General features: G+C 45.8%; 3 protein-coding genes and 1 pseudogene across 3 annotated transcripts; 1 reads left to right on the plus strand and 3 right to left on the minus strand.

Moving 5' to 3' along the window:
- The first annotated feature begins 301 nt into the window (after nucleotides 1–301).
- On the plus strand, nucleotides 302–1,219 carry LOC124679036. The gene has a single exon (XM_047214863.1). It carries the CDS (start codon nucleotides 529–531, stop codon nucleotides 1,204–1,206), a length of 678 nt encoding a protein of 225 aa, XP_047070819.1. The 5' UTR covers nucleotides 302–528; the 3' UTR covers nucleotides 1,207–1,219.
- Nucleotides 1,220–11,015: 9,796 nt separating this feature from the next.
- On the minus strand, nucleotides 11,016–13,526 carry LOC124676316 (probable carboxylesterase Os04g0669500). Its single transcript, XM_047212396.1, has 6 exons — nucleotides 13,244–13,526; nucleotides 13,075–13,127; nucleotides 12,854–12,977; nucleotides 12,634–12,755; nucleotides 11,467–11,574; nucleotides 11,016–11,345 (listed from the first exon to the last, which is right to left on the minus strand). The coding sequence occupies exons 1-6, from the start codon at nucleotides 13,524–13,526 to the stop codon at nucleotides 11,244–11,246; spliced, it is 792 nt and encodes a 263-aa protein (XP_047068352.1). The 3' UTR covers nucleotides 11,016–11,243.
- Nucleotides 13,527–13,984: 458 nt separating this feature from the next.
- On the minus strand, nucleotides 13,985–14,952 carry LOC124671158 (annotated as a pseudogene).
- A 7-nt stretch (nucleotides 14,953–14,959) lies between these two features.
- On the minus strand, nucleotides 14,960–17,783 carry LOC124671159 (probable carboxylesterase Os04g0669600). Its single transcript, XM_047207573.1, has 6 exons — nucleotides 17,615–17,783; nucleotides 17,455–17,510; nucleotides 16,606–16,729; nucleotides 16,410–16,531; nucleotides 16,183–16,290; nucleotides 14,960–16,086 (listed from the first exon to the last, which is right to left on the minus strand). The coding sequence occupies exons 1-6, from the start codon at nucleotides 17,781–17,783 to the stop codon at nucleotides 15,964–15,966; spliced, it is 702 nt and encodes a 233-aa protein (XP_047063529.1). The 3' UTR covers nucleotides 14,960–15,963.
- Between the last annotated feature and the right edge of the window lie 1,218 nt (nucleotides 17,784–19,001).

Below are 19,001 nucleotides of genomic sequence, written 5' to 3' on the forward strand. Positions count from 1 at the left end.
TTTACGTGGTCGTAACCAAGACTTTGGCTGCCGATTCTTCAGAAAAAATGAGACTTTCTTTGGCGTGGCGACACGACCAAACAGGAGATCACACACCACAAGTGTAGGAGTACGGAAGTAGCCAAGCCAAAGAAACCAAAAGCCAATTTGGACCGGGAAATTGGGAGGCAGTGAGATATCAGATACCCGTGGTGCAATAATAGGGCTCTCCTCCTCCTATCCCCACACCTCAGTTCCTCCCACCCACCAGACCCAACCCAAACCCTCTCTCCTTCTCCTCGCCTGAGCTGACCGGAGAAGAGCTGCGGGGGCGCCATCCGGCAGTTGGGGACGAACAGCAACCTCCCAGCCGACGACTAGCTAGCTCCTACCCACCCCCACCAACCACTGCCGCCGGCAACCAGGGAGCTTCACATCCATCCTCCGCGCGCGCCCTTTTCGTTGGTGCGCACCTAACCTTTCTGCCTGCCTGCCGGCTGCGAGCGAGCGACCACTACAAGTGAGCTAGCGAGGCCGGCGGTGTCGGGGATGAAGAAGCTCTACCAGGGGAAGGGCCGGCGGGTGCACCCGGCGCCGCCGCCGGCGCCCGACGCTGCCCTCGCGCTCCTCCCGGCCGCCCTGCTCGCCCTCGCCGCCACCCTCGCGCCCGAGGAGCAGGAGGTGCTCGCCTACCTGCTCTCCGGCATCGGCACCGGCGGCGGAGGAGCACCAAGTGGTCGGCGCAGCACCAAGCGCCACAACGGGCCGCACCAGCCGGAGATGGGCTGCGGCTGCTTCGGCTGCTACAAGACCTACTGGGCGCGCTGGGACGCCTCCCCCAACCGCCACCTCATCCACCGCATCATCGACGCCGTCGAGGAGGGCTCCTCCGCCGCCGCCAGCCCCGCCGGCCCCACGCGCCGCCGCCGCCGCCGTGGTGGGCGCGCCGGCCACGCCCTCGACTCCGCCGCCGCTGCCGACGCCCCCCTGCCAGACGCATGCCGCGTTGACCTCCAGCCCTGCTGCGCCTCCGACGGCGGCGCGGACGACGACGGCGACTACGAGGGCGACGACGACGACGGCGCCGACAGCGTCTACGGCGGCGGGGACGGCGATGACGCCCTGACGGACGACAGCGACTGCAGCGCCAGCGCTTCTGCCGAGAAGAGCGCCGTCGGGAAGCTCGTGCGCTTCATCGGCGAGAAGGTCTGGGCCGCCTGGACCTGAGCCACCCACCTCAGCCGCCTCTACTTAGCCGTTCTTGTAGATTAGGAGCAAGGAAGGAAGAAGACCGCCAAGATGGCGAGGTCGTCAAGGTCAGTAAGGCTACCGGTAGTAGTTGTTTGTTTTGTTCAAGAACACTTTTTGCTGTTCTTTCTTTCGATTTCTCATGATGATGATGAGCATCCCTGAGGTCTGGAGCTGAGGGGGATTAAGATGGGTTTAATCAGAACCAAATCCCCCACACTCCCTCCTCTCATGTAACATATTTTTGCTCCCCTGCTTCAACAACAACAAGGAACTTCTTGCAAGCTCCTTCCCATTTCCCCCTTCTCTCCCATTGACATGTGTTAGCTTGCTTTGCTCTTGCCATTGATTCGTTCTACGTACTACTGCTAGGAGATTTGTTGAGATTGTGTTACTAGCCTTTCATAAAGCGCAAGATATGCTCAGTGCTTGGCCACCTCGTCTTGTTCATGCCTTCTCTGTTAAGCAAAAGCATCCGCGTAAACCCTAGATTTTGTAAAGATCTCGTTAAGCTTGCTCCCCCGCGCTGCGTGAGTGGGGTTTGGTCACATCTCCATGAACGATGGAAATGGAATCATGTTGTGTACCCCTTTCTTGATTGATTGATTTTGCTACTACTGTACTGAATTTAGTCTGAGCAGCTCTCTCTTCGCCGATAAAGTTTTTGCCTTTAAACAGAAACTAAACACATCATCATCACACCACCAACAAACAAACAAGTGGAACGTGTACAAGATTTGACCGAAAAGGAGCAAGTTCCCGTGCTAATAGTACCTCTGAAAACCTTTTCTTTTTGAAATGTACCTCTTCTTTGAGACCATCTTTCTGTGTTTTCAATTGTGGCATTGGACGAGGCAAAAGTATTTTCCCCTTTTTGTGTTCTCTTCTCTATTGTGGAGGCATTGGACGGGCCAAAAGGATGGATTAGATATTTTCTCCCCATTGGTACTCCTCCAACCTAAAAGAATCCGAGGAGAATTGCTGCTCGTACTAGTTGCAAAGCAAAAGCTAATCGGAGCAGTTTCGCTCCCACTCTGCTCGGCGAGGACGTGTACTCCACAGAAATTACGAGCCCTTCTCCTTTATTACCAGTACAGCCAGCACCACCATACTTACTGCACTTTAATCACCAATTGTACTACTGCCGCCAAATTCATCCCGAGCTTCCCTCCAATCTCCGATCCCTTTTCCGGCGAAGCAAATGCTCGGATGATCTCACCGCAAACCGCCGCCTCCCTCTAGTGCCAACAAAATTGCAGACGTGTTGCGGCAACCAAAGCAGCTTGGGTTTCTATTGGATATCGAGAAAGCCAGGAACCATGGATACTGTTTGTGTTTGTTTGCAGCGGAGTCACTGTAGCCGGTAAGCTCGCCTCGAAAGCGAGACTTGATGGTGATAAGATCGAAGGACATGGACGGGGCACGGTGCAGGTGACCTGACACGGATTTACTACAGTACATTTATTTACTGTGGCCACGTACAATGCACCTGCCTGCGTTTGTGCTGCTCCAGTCCAAGGTACACAAGGGAGCTGCCGGTACGCCGCAGAGGCGAATCATAATGAGCTCACAGCACAGCATCGATGGGGAGAAAAAGTGAGGAAGAAACGCTCGCTGCTGCTGCGTTTGATGCTCATTATTTACTTCATTGGTGATTCTCTTTTTAAAGGAGATGGAAGGCTCGGATGATGGCAGGGGACGCTGCGAAAGCCGAAAGAAGATGATCCTTTATGACGGCGCATTGGCATGTCGCCCTTGGCATTCATCTCCTACCTCTGCTCCTCCCTCCCTTCTTAAATACTACTACCTCCGTTTCAAGGAATAAGACATTTTCGTTTTACGTGTTTTTCGTTTGACTAAGATTACTTCAAATATATAAAGATTGTTTGTATGAAATTAATATCATTAGAAAGTGCTTTTCAATACGAATCAAACGATGCTAAATTACATATAATAGAACCAAAATTTTGTTGCTTAATTTTTATGGTTAAAGTTTGCCTTGGAATACGCGTGCGCTTTATTCCTTGAAACGGAGGGAGTATAAGGTTTCATTATTTAAGTTAAATCTTTATTAATAATACGGTCAACTAAATGTGAGTTGCATGTTATTTAAAATTGTATCATCGGATGTATATTCCAACGAGCTTTTCAATGATATATTTTTGAATTAAATATAACTTACATTTGATTGGTAAAGCATTACTTGAAGTTTGACACGAAAAACGATGTAGCCTTATATTCATCACGTTACCTGTTTATTAGAATATTATCGTTTTGAGATAAAACATTGACTGGTATTTAGCCAACAAAATATGTGTTATATCTCACAAATTTATATCATTGGAAAAAAATTATATCATTAAAAACATATTTAAAATATGAATCAATTTCAGAAATCATTGGACATATATAAATGCATTTTCAGTATAGGAATCTGTGCTAAGGGCATCTTCAGCTGTTCGATCAATTTTGGATATTGGCGACGTTTTTTTTGTTTCGCTTAGATCGAACCGTTGATACAAATCAGCCGTGCCGCCCCTTGTCCGTTTGGGCAACACATGAGATGGAAAACACCACATTTTATTATCAGTTTAAGGTGGAATATATCTCATAGAAAAAAAATGATGAAACAATAGGAAGAACCGAAAGGTACATAAAAAGTAACTTCCCTATATCGAAAAAAAACATAAACAGTAACTAAACAAATATAAAGTCCGGCTTCCTTGCCTGGGTCGAGCGCCCGTGCCGCCAGACGCCACCTGCAGCCCCTGTCCTTCCTCATCGAAGTCAAGGGCGATGATGCCAGCCTCCATAGCCAACCAAATGAGTGCTACACCGTGGACGTTCTCAATGACATTCTTGACGCCGTGACCGAGTCTTGACTAGAATGTGATCCACTTGGGCATGTTCTTCCATGGTGGTGGGTGCTCACCGTTGAAACGGTTTAGCCACCTCTCGCTCCTTGTAGAAGAGCAGCTAGCCAGTAGCCGCTACCAAGGTCGTACTTTGAATCGAGCCACATGTCATTCTTCTGCCTGCGACGGAAAGCCTCCTTTTGCCTTTAAAATGACCCATGACGACCAACATCAATACCAGTGCAACAATCAAACAAATGGTTTGATGGTAAGGCAGACTTTGGTATACCGTTACTGGTGAGGCGGAAGGCGTAGCAGCCGCTCGATTATTGTCATGCGGTTCCAAGGACTGCGCGGGGAAGCGCACACAATCTGTAGCGCGTCGATTCGGCATATTTCTAGCTCAAATTTGGACCAATAGTAATACGTCACAACACGTTTACGTGGGGCCATCGTTGGAGACGCTCTAAGAGCAATGACAATGTTGCCAAAAAGTAAATATACGACATAATGGAAAATAGCTTAGGTATCAAATGGCTAAGCTTCTCAAGATTGCCAAAAAACTCTGTTCTCTCTCATTAGCTTTCTATGACCCACAACAAAGAGAGATTTTTTTTGGCTTTAGGAGCAACTACTTGCTCACATGCCATAGTTTTTGCTATGACAATTTCCTACACGATGAAGGGAACCAATGACAAAAGCCAAAATTATAATTTAAAACCACTATTTAGCATATTGTGGCTGCCATAAACTATCATGAAACGGATGGTGCAGCTCCCACTCTAATCGATGGGCTGATGAATTTCCAGGAAGTGTGTGTTTGCTCCGGCCTTTGCAACGATGGAGCATCTCGATGGACTGGACCGATGAATTTCCAGCAGATATTTAAGCGCACCATGAATGTCGCGATCCAATTTCAGGGAGTGTACTGCTGGGTACGGCCGTCAGTGGTGGTACGATGTTGCATCCATGGGTCCTGGCGATGGTGGGTTTTATCTCGTGGATGCGTCGCTCTCGGTGTGCCGTGAGGGGCATTGTTGCGCTGCTTGCGGTGGCTCAGACCGCAGAGGAGCCCAGTCACCATCGACAGCGACGCCGCACTGCACCACACTGGTGGCGCAGTGCAAGAAAACGCCGTGAACCGGGCAGAGCAACATGGCGCTGTGTGGAGAAGTAGCATGGCTCGTAGCCTGTGATGCGATTTGAGAACTCTCCAGTCGCGTCCCCAAACCGTCCCTCAAAGTGATTTGGGGCGCGCCGAACAAAAAAACGTTTCCAGCCACGCGCCCCAAAGGCCTTTTTTGTCCGGTGCTGCCCGATACGGTGTCCGGCGTCCCGAGTCCGTCCCCATCCCACAGGGGACGCACCGGGCACGTCGGACACAACAAAATGAGAGGCGAGGAGGCACGGTCACTCAACCGCCACATACGTAGCGACGGTGCAGTTGCCAGGAAGCGGAACCGTCGAATTGGCAACCGCGTCGACGACGCGCCAACCCCGCCGGAAAGAGCGCCGACTCATCGGAAGAGCAACCGCTGCTCTCTTCGACTTCTGCGCCGCCGTTCATCCGCGCTCAATAAGACCCGTACGTACGCCGTACGTATGCCACTATTCATCCAAGCCTCCATCCGACACCTCCAGCGACGATGAGCTACATTTCCCAGCTCCCGTCCGACACCTCCAGCGAGGGAAAGCCTGCTGGCTGGCGCCATTGGTGGGAGAGAGCCAGGACGCCGAGCAGCGGGCGACGATTTCCCGCCGCCGGTTGACGACGAGGAGGAATCGCCGGGCCGGGAGGAGGACGCGGAGGAAGAAGAGAGCGAGGACGCGGCGGCGGCGGTGGCCGTGCGAAGGCGAAGGCGGCCAAGGCCAAGGCCAAGGCCGGTGGCCAAGGCAAAGGCAAAGGCAAAGGCAAAGGCGCAGCCTGACGAGCACCGCCGACGACGAGAGGACTCCGACGCGTCGGGCGCCGACACCGCCTCTTCGGAAGAGGTGACGAGCGAGAAGCGCCACCGCGATGACGACGACGAGCGCGGGCCATCGGCGAAGAAGAAGAAGTAGATAGTTTATATGTATTTAATTATATTTTTCCGAAGTTTTATATATAATTTATTTATGTTCAACCGATTTGAATATTAGTAAATAGTTTTTTTCTAGCCAAAAAAAGTACTTTTAATGTTTGGGGGCGGCGTTTGGGGGACGCGGCTGGGGAGCGACGTCCCTCAAACGCGGCACGAACAAATCACGTCCCCCAAACGCTCGATCCGGCGTGTTTTGGGGGACGGTTTGGGGGACGCGGCTGGAGATGCTCTTAACTTGTGTAAGTTACTTAGGGACGAGTGATTTCCCACAGTTAGGAGAGGTAACAAACATCATCGCCTAGTAGGTCGTTGCTAGTGTGTGGACGGCGAGCTGCGACACGTGCTTAGGATGGTCAAACCATGACTGCGGTCACCATAAACTATGCAACAAGATGTTTAGACTAAACTAGTGTTAGGAGTACGTTGAGCCGTACTCATGCCCAAGCTATATACGACCCCCCCTCCACATCATCAATGGCATGTTTTGGACAATGTTCTCCGTCTTGTCGAGGATTCGCTCTCGTCTTCGAGTTTTTTAATTCCTACTCCGTATATCCGCATAGGCTTTATCTCCTGCGTTACACGATAAGCAGATAAACCAAATAGGAGCAGCGACATGTGATGCTCGCTGCAAGTACGAGCAGCGTCCTACGGTAATTGTAGGACAAGTGGTGCGGCGTTGAGCACGAGGCACAGTAACCGGGACCTTTGCTTTTGTTCGCTTCGGTATGCTCGAAAGACTGTGGCGACGAATCATGCCTACCTTCTCTCCTACCCGAGGCTCTATCGATTTTCTTTGTTAAACAGGCACCTGTTTTTGGGGTGCAAATGTTCCGGGCTGGTGATGGCCTCCTGGTGTCCCTTGCGCCGATGAGCGATGCTGCGCCCGGTGAGATCGACAGGTTATGGGGATGCTAGCTTGCATCTCGAGAGACGTGCTCACATACGTCACTCGTCGTCCTAGCCTTTCTTTTTTAAGAGACGTTTAGGTTTTCTGATTTGTAGAATTACAAATGTACTACCCGCCGTTTCAGTTTACTAGTCCTACGCATATATTTCTAGATCATTAATTTAACCAACTTAGTACTAAGATATACTCCCTTCGTTCTGATTTAGTCTACATTCTAGAAAAAATAAAACAAATTAGTAGTGCATTTATTAGTACTACTTAGATATTTGAACAACCAATTCAAGCTACATTGAAAATAACAACATCCAATAAAGAGAGTAAAACCACCTCGTTTTCAGTGTTGTTGTTGACTAAAAGTAGAATTTAGAGTATTTCAGAATAAATTTTAGAGCTAGAATGTACACTATTTCAGGACGGAGGGAGTATATTACAAAAAATATACCATTAGAAACTTTAGGTTTCATACTTTTTAATGATATAATTTTTGTATTGTAGAAGTATAATTTATGGCTTTATATTATATAGATAAAAAAGACAACCTAGGTACACATGCACGTCTAAAAAGAGAGAGTATCATCTTTCCTGAATATAAAGCCACTGTCAATAATATAACACTAGTCGAGAAGAATGATTACATTTCTGCCTCACATTATGGTGGAGTACTTAATAATGCTAACGTTGCATGCAACTATAGAGAATGACATACCTCATGCAACACATTTAATTAATCTAAAGCACAACATCATTCTCACATAATTAACCGCGTTGTCTATAATTGGTTTTTGTTTTCTTGATATACTCCCTCCGTTCCAGTTCATAGGACTTGCGCGTATTCCTAGGTTGTCAATTTAACCAACATAATATCATTTATATAATACAAAAATTATATCATTAGATAGTAGAACATCTAAGATTTCTAACGATATATATTTTGTAATACATATGTTCCATTATTATCGTCAAATTTATAACCTAAGGATACATGCAAGTCCTGAGTACCTGGAGTTTGAGTTTATCACCATGTACACAAGAAGGGAGGGAGTACTCTTTTTTTTTCCGAAGCAAGGGGGATAATAATTGTTGGAATTTAACCTAATGTATGATTGTAACCTTTTTTCATTTAGATGCCATTTGATTTACAGAATAATATCCTATAGGAAATAGATATCCCATAAGAATCTTGTAACGAAATTTCATAATCTTGTAACAATATTTCATAAGAAAATAAAATGATGTTAACCTTATAGAAAATTTCTTCGCCATAATCAAAGAGAAACCCTCTTCAAATAGATTTGAAATAGATGGCGTATCTCAATCCTACATGATTCATATTTCTACACTTTTTTATCCTATAAATCAAAGGAGACCGTAAAAAGGAGAGCGAAAATTCTGCCAAAATCAAATGCCCATTTCAGTGTGTATGATTCCATCCATGTAACCCATATCCCTAGTTCGAGTTAATGTAGACGGAGAAGGACGTGCTCCTATACATGTTTTAGTGTGAAATCCATTTTTTGGCAATTATTTTGAGCTATTTGGAGTAAATCAGTTTGCATCAAAAAAACATTTTCTAATTACTATTTCTATATCAAAAATTCCTTATATAATGCATGAATTGTTAGTCAAAGATAAATTATGAAATGCGTGCACGAGTCTTATCCATCGGAATGGAGCACGTACAAAATTTAGAAATACTAGTAGGTGACATACAATTTGAAAAGAAAGACAAGTTCTGCCAAAATCAAATGTCCACTTCAGTAAAAATGGCTCCATCTCAAAGTAACCCACATCCATTCGAACCAAACACGAGCGGACTAAATATCCTTTGCTTTCATACCAAACGCTATTGAACCTGCATTTGGAGGAAATATAATGTGAGATTTGATCAATGTTATAGTCTTATAGAGTAGAAAAATTGTGAACTAAATTTACAGAGTTTAGCCTGTTCGGGTTTATAATCCTGTTGATATGTACCAAAATCTTTTAGTTGAAATAGAAAAAAGTTCACTTTTGGTCCTTCAATTCTTGTGAAAGTTCACTTTTGTTTCTAAAACTTCCATTTGGTACAAGATGAACTTTATACTTTGAGAATCATTCACTTTTAGTCCTTATTCCTGCTGAGTCATCTGTCATGGGTGGCCAAAAACTGAAGGCAACCATGCAAGGCAGAGAGGTATGACGATGCTGATGGGCAAAGCGAGTGGTCCTTCGTGGCGCAACATTTCAAATGAATTGGGAGAGGAAGAAACCGTGCGAGAGACTAGTTCTAGGAAATAGGGGCTTAATTTTTCTTGCATTAAGATGTTGGATTTCACATCTCAGCTACTTTGTGCTTCATCTGCTTCAAAACCAATTCGGATGGTTAACAGTTTTTTCTTTTTATGTCAACGATTTTCTCAACTCAACTAAAAAGGATGAAAAGTAGACTATTCCAAGAGTTCGAGGTCCATTTTAAGCTAAAAGTATGTTTTAAGATGAAATGCGAAGAATTCAAGGACGAGAAGTGGACTTTCTCGTCTAAATATGCCTGGAACAGAAATGCTACTCTACTCGTCCTAGTAGAAAACGAGAAATAGGAATGTCCTGCCTACTGACGAGGTTTTCTGAAGGCAAGCTTGGCCACTCAAATAGTTCTGAACTAGTCTGGAATTCACCTTCGGACCACTATTTTTCCACCGTGCGATGACAGAGATGTAGCGGCTGCTCGACTGGAATTTCGATGACTAGTCTGGGTCACTCTCATTCGTAGATTGTCAAGTTTATAACTGGCGACGAAAGTCAAGTGCGTGCCTGGCGAAGTACCACAGGTCGCTGTACTTGGTACTACGTTGGCCTTGAAATGGTCAGCACTTAGAAACGGTAAAGCCGGCGCGTCTCCTTGTAAGTTTGGAAAGGAACGTGTTGAACAAGACCAAGGCAGTTCAGTTTTGACTCTGCGCTTCAGACAAGCCACTAAGGCTGGCCATAGTGCTAGTATCATAGCTAGTATCATGCATATTGGTCCCACAAAAATGATGATGTGGCAGCTAATTAAGGAGGAGAGAGGAGATTAGAGTAACATAGGTGGATACTGTATCATAGCACATATTACAAGAAAATTTAATGCCAAGCAAATCTTATATACAAATTTGCATTGAGATTCTAAAAAACAATAAATATAGCATGTCTATGATACTACTCTATGATACTACCCACTATAGAGATAGTATCATACATAAATATCATATGCATGATACTACTACATGATACTTACCACTATGACCAGCCTAAGCCAAGCCTCACTGATTCTCATCACTTTGGAAAGCGAAACGCCTGGAACTGCTGGCCTAGACTAGTCACAATGGGAAGTATCATAGACTAGTATCATACATATGATATTAGTTTATGATACAACATCTACAATGCATAATATTATGAATTAGTTTCATCATATTAAATGTTTTGTAGAATCTCAATGCAAATATGTGTACATGATGTGTTTGTCACTAAAATTTCTAGTTTTACGTGCTATGATACGGTATCTACCTATAATTACTACTCTCATCTCTCTCCTCATTTATTGATGTGCCACATAAATTTTTTGCCTACATAACATGCATGATACTACCTATGATACTCCCATTGTGGCTAGTCAGTTTTGCAAGTGTATTGAGCGTTAATAAAAGGACGCATCCAAAGAGGCAAGGACATGGCCTTCCTTCTCTTTCGTCCAGAGCGGACATGGATTCCACATTTATAAAGTTCGGAAAGGACATGAGATTCGGTATATCCAATGTCCGAAACAACAGAATCCCAGTATCTTACTTGAATGGATGGACAGCTTCTACAAGCCGTCTGTACAACGTACACCACGGATTTTTTATTGGTGACAACGGAATGTGGAAAACCAAGGATGGACGGCACGGAAAGGCAAAATCTGTGAAATAAAAAAGAGAAGGTATATCTACAAATTTCTGCAACGATCTTCAGGTAGCAGGTCATACTTAGAAACGTAAAAGGCAGTAGTACGCCAATTCCAGTCATATATCAGTCGACACATTGATGAGGACGACAGTGTCTCAAGAATACCTAGGATCATCTAAATTCATCGATAACAAATACAACTTGATTACGGCTGCATTAGCTGATTTGCCATAGTGGGTAACTGGTAGCAGCCCAAACTGAACACCACTAGCTTTCCTTATCCTGAGATGCTTTCAGGCGACCCTTGATCCACGCCTGAAGAGAGGTTAGCTCTTCCGTCGCAATCGAGTGGCCCAGATCTGGATATGCCTGATAGATGTGCATGAGAAGTTGAAAAGCTCAGAGCTAACACAGATATCAAAGGGTTGTACGAAGAAACATGAAACTGAACCTCGCTTGAAGAGAGGAAAGAGAACTTGGAGAATATTACCTTGAACTCACAACTCATACCGGCACTTTGCAGAAATGGAGGGCCAGCTTGACCAGATTCAAATAAGACCACTCTGTCAGCCACTCCATGTGACCACAGAATAGGTGTCTGAAAAGTTCAGGGAATAAATTTCAGCCGAATAAAACGAATGGTCTTATAAAGATTTCAAATTCACTTTTAAACTCCTACCCATGTATTGAAAGGTTCATCTAACACTCTTTGAAGTTTACTAAATTTTTAGGCAAGTGCGTCCTTCAATCCATGAAGCTAATTGCATTAAGCATGTTCAAAAACGACTGAAATCTCCTTGTTTTTCGTCCATACGTTCTTGTTCAGAAAAGTCAATGCAACATGATATCAGCACAAAGACTTAGCACTGCTCGATGTAATAGGTTAAATCAGACATCATATCACCCACATGTTTCTAAAATTGCTGATGGCACCTTTCAAGGTATAGGGTTACTTATCAATTTTGTGTACAATAACATCCTAGTTGAGTGGTAAAATACAAAATTACAGGTATGATTTATTATCCCATAGACTTCTTCCTAAAATAGCCAATTTTCCCTGCCATACTTTCTAGGTTCTAAGGGGGGCAACCTTAACTTCTTCCTCCTAAATGTGATAATTTATATGTAAGGTTGGATCATAGTAGGGATACTGCAACATTTCACCTTTAAGAGGCAACACTGGATATTTAGTTTCAAGCAGCTACTAGGAAACACCTGAAGTTCATGTAGAGTGACTGTCAATTGGGAATATTCAGATCAGTACATTATTGTTATCCGATACATGAAGTGCCAAAAAAATACCTTCATAATTCAGTTGTTGAGTATGCTCATGTTGATCAAGAATAAGTGGAATAACTACATGGTTTTGTACCAGGTGTATACACAATGCAACAAAAAATGAAAAATCCTTAGACGATGGATCCTAGGTACGGCCATACCAGTGTAGACCGAATTCTAGCATTGTTCGGATGCATAAGAAAAATCATGTCTACTCAAAGGGCGATGACAAGGCAGGACATAAACAGCACCAACCACGTCCCTTGTCGACTAGTCGTTCAAATTTAAGCAACCTATAGTATAAATCTGAGTTTCCTCAAACGTTGTGATCATACGCTAAACTAAGCAGAATGCATCAAGGGATGACAGTGTCACATACCTTCCTTGCTTCAGCAGAAACCCTCTCAATCACAGACGAACCGAAAGGGACCCAGCCACTGAACACTGCACCACCACCTAGCTTCTTCGGATAGAGCAAAACACTTGCTAAAGTTAAAGCACCTGCAGTCCGGCACACGATGGCGATACTTATATGGAGTAGTTCAGAGCACAAAACTTTGCCCTCATGGTAAACATCCAGCAGAGTGCACCATTCCTACCTCCTTGACTGAACCCACAGACGAATATGTTGTCAGGATGAATGCCAGCAGCTACCTCCCTATCGATCATGGCATGCACATTCTCCACAGCCTTAAGAACACCACTTTCGTCTTGTGGTGAACCCTGCACGTTACAGATTTGAGCCAGATGAATGTCCATTGTTACAGCTACTTGTCTCGGCTGCTTATAAAAGTGTGAGTGAGTGAATAAGTGAACTCACAGGGCTCATGGGTAGCTCGTGGATGTCGAACCAAGAGGGCATCACAGCGCCATCTGCAAGATGAAAAAGAATCTTCAGTTCCTCTAAAAAAAGAATCTTCAAAAGAAAGTTGAAATTCGATGAGGTTGTAATGGTGGGAGGGACGAGGATACTGTTGCCGGATGCGTACGGTTGCAGGAGACGGGGGCGTTGGGGGCGGAGGGGAACGCCCACTTGGTGAGGCGGAACTCCGGCGCGGTGAAGAAGGTGCGGATGGGCTCGTTGGCCGGGCCGGAGTCGCCGAGGCCGTGCAGCCACAGCACGAAGCTCCGGTTGCGGGCTGCCATGGGTCCGGGGTTCAGCTGTTCGGGGAGGCGGGACGGCTGCACGCGGCGGCGGAGGGAGGCGGCGAGGAGGGAGGCCGCGGCGATGGCGGCGGCGAGGGAGAAGAGGAAGCGGACGAGGCTACTCATGGGTCATGGGCCGGGCCTGGCTGGGCCGAAGTAGATTGGTTGCCTTAGCCCTACTGCTTGTGTAGTCGTTTGCTTGACATTCAGAAGGGAGAAATGTACACGATTACAGAGAGTGTCATCAGTTACAGATTGCTATGTAGGATTACAGAAATTAGTAACTTGATTGACTTGAAAAACATGATAGATGAACCACTGCCATGTGTGTCAAAGACTCACTTGTCAGCCACATGCGACAGTTAATCGAAGCATCAATGATTGACAGAGCAAAGTCATACATACGCACACTAATTGACAGCAAACTGTAAGTCAACTAGTAGCAGTATAATAAACCTTTCATTGGATCACGCTCAAAAGCATATTCGTGTGACAAGATGAATATATATTCAGCAATTCAGGTCACTCAAGTGGTAATGTACCAGTGTACCACCTACTACAGTAGCTAGTAGAAATCTTTGTTGTCAAGATGGCGACGATGGTCTTGCAGCTTCAGTTCCTTGAGAGATCCCTTAGACCGTCTAGTACCCATTGTCGAAAATAATGGAGTTCTTCATCCACTAGTGAGTGTCCAAGAGTAAGACAAGCCCGATAACATGCTCTGGAAACAATATATTCAGAGGAAGTTCAAACTCGAAGCTCTAATCTGGGAATTCGTACTGAAGTTCATTTGTCATGGCTTCGAGTATGTTTCTGCACCACCTTGAATTCACAGGCCATGCCAAGCTCCTGGAGGAAAGCACAACCAGCATGCCCGGCTTCGAAGAGTACCAGCCCGTCCGCCATCCCATGGAACCACAATACTGGCGTCTGCAGGTTTCCAAGAATTCAGGGTTGAGATTAGAGCCAGCACATTTGCAAGAGGACTGGGCTATGGCATAGATACAGTCAAACTATGGTTTCTCGGCTCTTGTTACCATATTGGCTTCAGGTGGCACCCTCTCGGCAAATGATTTGCTTAGAGGAATAGAACCACTAAAAACAGCACACCCACCTGGAGTTTTGGGGTAGAGAGGAACACTTGCTATCGCTAGAGCAACTGCAATAAGGAATCGAAAATTGCAATTCGGTCAGTACTACCTTGCTGCAATAAGGAAATAAAAACCACAATTCAATCGATAGTATCTTAAGACCAGAAATGATAGATGCACAGTTCAGTGCTTCACCTCCTTGGCTTAATCCACAAACGAAGATGTTTGTAGGACTCTCCCCGCGGCCACTACTTTGTTATCGTTTCGTGCACATGGTCAACGGCTTTAAGGACCCCCTTTTCATCTCTAACCGTGGTCTAACAAAGTTGTAACAATGAGCAGAATAAGTAAATGATATTGTAGCAGAAGTACTGTAAATGGTTAGAGAGTTAGCGTCTAATACAAGGATGCAGAAGTACAAGAACTTTAGAACGACAATCCACTATATTCAGAATATCCATGCTCAGGTACTTTGCTGTAGTCCTTGAGTGGTCGCAAGGATACTAAAAGGGTTAATCTGGTGCAAGAGGTTTGTACACGATTACAGAGTAGTATCAAGGACAATTTGATCTGTATACGATTGCAAAAATTAGTGACCTGATTGACTTGGGAAACAAATTACATGATCCACTACCATATGGGACCAAGATCCATTTGACAGCCACATGTGAAAGTTAATTGAAGCATCAACCAAGTCACCTGGCACGTAAGGCCATGTACAATGCAAGGTGCTTAAGAAAATTTGTTAAGCACCGGTGGTTATTGGTATAGAAGAGGTGCCTAGTTAGGCATCTGTCTAGTATAAATAAGCACCCGTGCTTAATTAAAAACTGGTTCATTTTTGTAAGCATCTCCTTAAGCATCTTGCATTGTACATGCCCTAATTAAGTCAACTAGCAGTACCATAATCTTTTCACTGGATCACGTTCCAAAACATTCATGTGGAAATACAAACCAAGATTCAGGTCACAGATGTACTCGTAAATGTACCACCTAGAAACGGTATCAATAAATCTGAGAAGTAGCTAGTGAAAATCTTTGTGGTCAAGATGACAATGCTGATCTTGCAACTTCAGTTCCTTGAGAGATCCCTAGACAATCCAGTACTTCAAGATCGGAGTACTGGTAGTATCAAATAACAAATAGCTCTCTTCTAGAAAAAAAGGATAAATTGCTCTGTAGGATTACAACAATTAGTAACCTGATTGACTTGGGAAACATGATAGATGATCAACTAGCATGTGGGCCCAAGATCCACTTGTCAGCCACCTGTGGCAGTTAATCGAAGCATCATTGATTGACAGAGAAAGTCACCCGGGTGTCAACTAGAAGTATCATGAACCTTTTGTTGGATCACATTCCAAATCATTCGTGTGACTAGATAAACCGAGGTTCAGGTCACTGATATAGTAATCTACCAACTAGAAATGGTACCCATAAATTTGAAGATCAGCTGATAGAAATTTCAGTGGTCAAGATGACGACGATGGTCCTGCAGCTTCAGTTCGTTGAGAGATCCCTAGACGCTCCAGTACCCATTGTCGAAAATACTGAAGCTCTTGATCCACCAACGAGTGTCCAAGACCTGGATAAGCCTGACAATGTTCAGGAAACAATATAGTCAGAGAAATGCCTGGCTCGAATCTTGAAATTCTTTTTGAATCATAGTTTCAAGTATGATTCTGTACCACCTTGAATATGCAGGCCATGCCAAGCTTTTGGAGAAATGCGCACCCGGCTTGCCCCGCTTCAAACAGTACTAACCCGTCCGCCATCCCATGGAACCATAATACTGGAGTCTGCAGGTTTTTCAAGAATTCAGGTGTGGCATTAGAGACAGCACACTTGCAGGAGGATGTAGGTATGATTTTTTTTTTTTTCAGTTTAACGACAGTTGCAGGGCTGGGCTGTTGGTGACCTTTCTAGCTTCAGGTGGCACCCTCTCGGCGAATGATTTGCTTAGAGGAACTGAACCACTGAAAACAACACAGCCGCCTAAAGTTTTGGGGTACAGCAGAACACTTGCTACGGCTAGAGCACCTGCGAAAAGGGGAACAGAAATCACGATCCTGTCCTGAAACCAGAAATGGTAGATGCAGATTTCAGTGATTCACCTCCTTGGCTTAGTCCACAAACGAAAATGTCTGCAGGACTCGTCCCGGCGGCCACTTCTTTGTCTAACATTTCGTGCACATGCTCAACGGCTTTAAGGACCCCCTTTTCATCTCTAACAGTGGTCTAACAAAGTTGTAACAATGAGCAAACTAAATAACAACGTAATAGCAGAAGTACTGTAACTGGTTAGAGACTTAGGGTCGAATACAGACTACAGAGGTACTAGAGCATTAGAACAATAATCCACTGTATTCAGTATATCTAGGCCCGGGTTCTTTGCTGTTGAAACTTGTACACTGATGTCCTTGCATGGGCATGAGGGTTCTAAAATGGTTAATCTGGTGCGAGAGGTATGTTCTAATGCAAAAGTGCTCAAAAACGAGTAGCATTGACTTGTTTTTTGGCACTACCGAATCCAGTATTCCAGTTTCGCAATTACGAGTGTGTGACCATGAGAAACAATGTGCGAATCATTCTTGATTTCTGAGGCAAGTAATACTAGCTGACGTTTTAGCAGTAACGCAAGTTGCTGTTGAGCAACAGAATTAGGCTACATACTAGAGAGGTACTAGAGCATTAGAACAATAATCCACTGTATTCAGTATATCTAGGCCCGGGTTCTTTGCTGTTGAAACTTGTACACTGATGTCCTTGCATGGTCACGAGGATTCTAAAATGGTTAATCTGGCGCGAGAGGTATGTTCTAATGCAAAAGTGCTCAAAAACGAGAAGTAATGCAAGTTGCTGTTGAGCAGTAATGCAAGTTGCTGTTAAGCAACAGATTTAGGCTTAGCCACAGTAGAAGTAGATAACGGAATAGCGAGAGGTTATCTGAGCAAGGAGATTACAGCGGTTATAGGGGTCCCCGGGATGCCGAACCAAGCATTGATCATGATCTCACAACCTACAACAACATCGATTGCAACTGAAGTTGATCGAGCAGAGGAAAGGGCGAGGCAGGATGGATTACACGCGAATCGTGAACAAACGTTTGTAACTCGCACGTACCGTAGCAGGTGATGGGGGTGGTGGGGGCGGTGGGGAAGCACAGGCGGAGGGCGGGGGTGGCGGAGAAGTAGGGGGCAACCTGGGCGCGGCTCAGCTCGCCCGTCCCGCCGGACCCGTGCAGCCACAGCACGAATCCGCCCGCCGCCGCCGCCGGGGAGGGATGAGCCATCCGGAAAGCGCGAGGTTGCTGATTGGCGTGGTAGTTTATGCTGGTCAAACGTGGGATGGCCAAAGGTTGGCGGGATCTCATCTTACTAATATGCTCAATTTTTCCAATAGATCTAGTCTAATCTAAGAGACTAAGACTAATCACCACTACTATTTTACATTACATATGCTGTATTTTACATCACCTGTTTTTACACTTCTTTGCAGTCTTTTTTTTACATTACCTGTTTTTGATGATTTAAAATACACCATCCCTCCTCTGAAAGTGCTCCAGCAGGTGATATATTTACATCACCGTCTAGGTGATGTACTCCCTCCTTTTTAAATACAAGACCACTATCAAAATTACATTTTTCATCTATATAAAGCTAGTAACACTAAACGAGAGAAATTGATTAGATTTCTAACTCGGAGGATGTGTCATTAATCTAAAGGTATAATTGTTGCACCCCCATGGAGCACTTAGAGGCTATCCACGGTAGGCAAGTGGCGTGCAAGGGCTGGTCGTGCGGCTCGTTTCCTGTTCAGCAGTTGGGCCACGTGTCGCTGCGTGAGTGGACGCGGACGGCCCGTGTGAGACAAAAACGACCCAACCAGCCAGCGAAACGGGACACACCCTATCGATTCCCCTCCCTCTCTCCATCCTCGAGACCTCGCGTGCCTCGGCGCCGCCGCCGCTGCCTCGCCTTTTGCCCCCCCAGCCATGCTGCCTCGCGTCGAGCTGCTCAGCCCCGCCGCCGCCTCGCCTCGCAGCGCCCCCAGCCCCGCCGCCAGGAGGTCGGCGCAGGGACCGCACGAGCGCCGGCCGCCGCATCAAGCCGTCGTGATCCCCTCCTCCGTCCCCTCTCCTTTTTGCTGGTCACCGGAGCAGAAGGTGTCGTCGTACACAACGTATCAGAGAGTGATCCGCCGAGAAGGATTCACTGGCGCCTCCGTCATCGTTGTCCTCGGCGAGGACGCCAATCCAAGGTGAGCTGCTTCAGATCCTTCTGGAGGTCATCGTCTTCCTGGCCGTCCGTGTGTGGGCCGTACCGCTCCACCTCTCTGTTCCCAACTGCTTGCTCTCCCCGGCGTCGTGCTCGTGTTCTCCCGCACGAGCGCGTGCTGCAGAATAGAGGGGGCCAGACCTGCCATGGAACGGAGGTACCCAGAGTCTTATACTCTTCCTTATAGTTTCTCTCTCGCTCCTCTCTCTCTCTCGCGCGATTTTTAATCCCTA

Source organism: Lolium rigidum, chromosome 7, assembly GCF_022539505.1.
Source record: "Lolium rigidum isolate FL_2022 chromosome 7, APGP_CSIRO_Lrig_0.1, whole genome shotgun sequence".
Classification (NCBI taxonomy): domain Eukaryota; kingdom Viridiplantae; phylum Streptophyta; class Magnoliopsida; order Poales; family Poaceae; genus Lolium; species Lolium rigidum.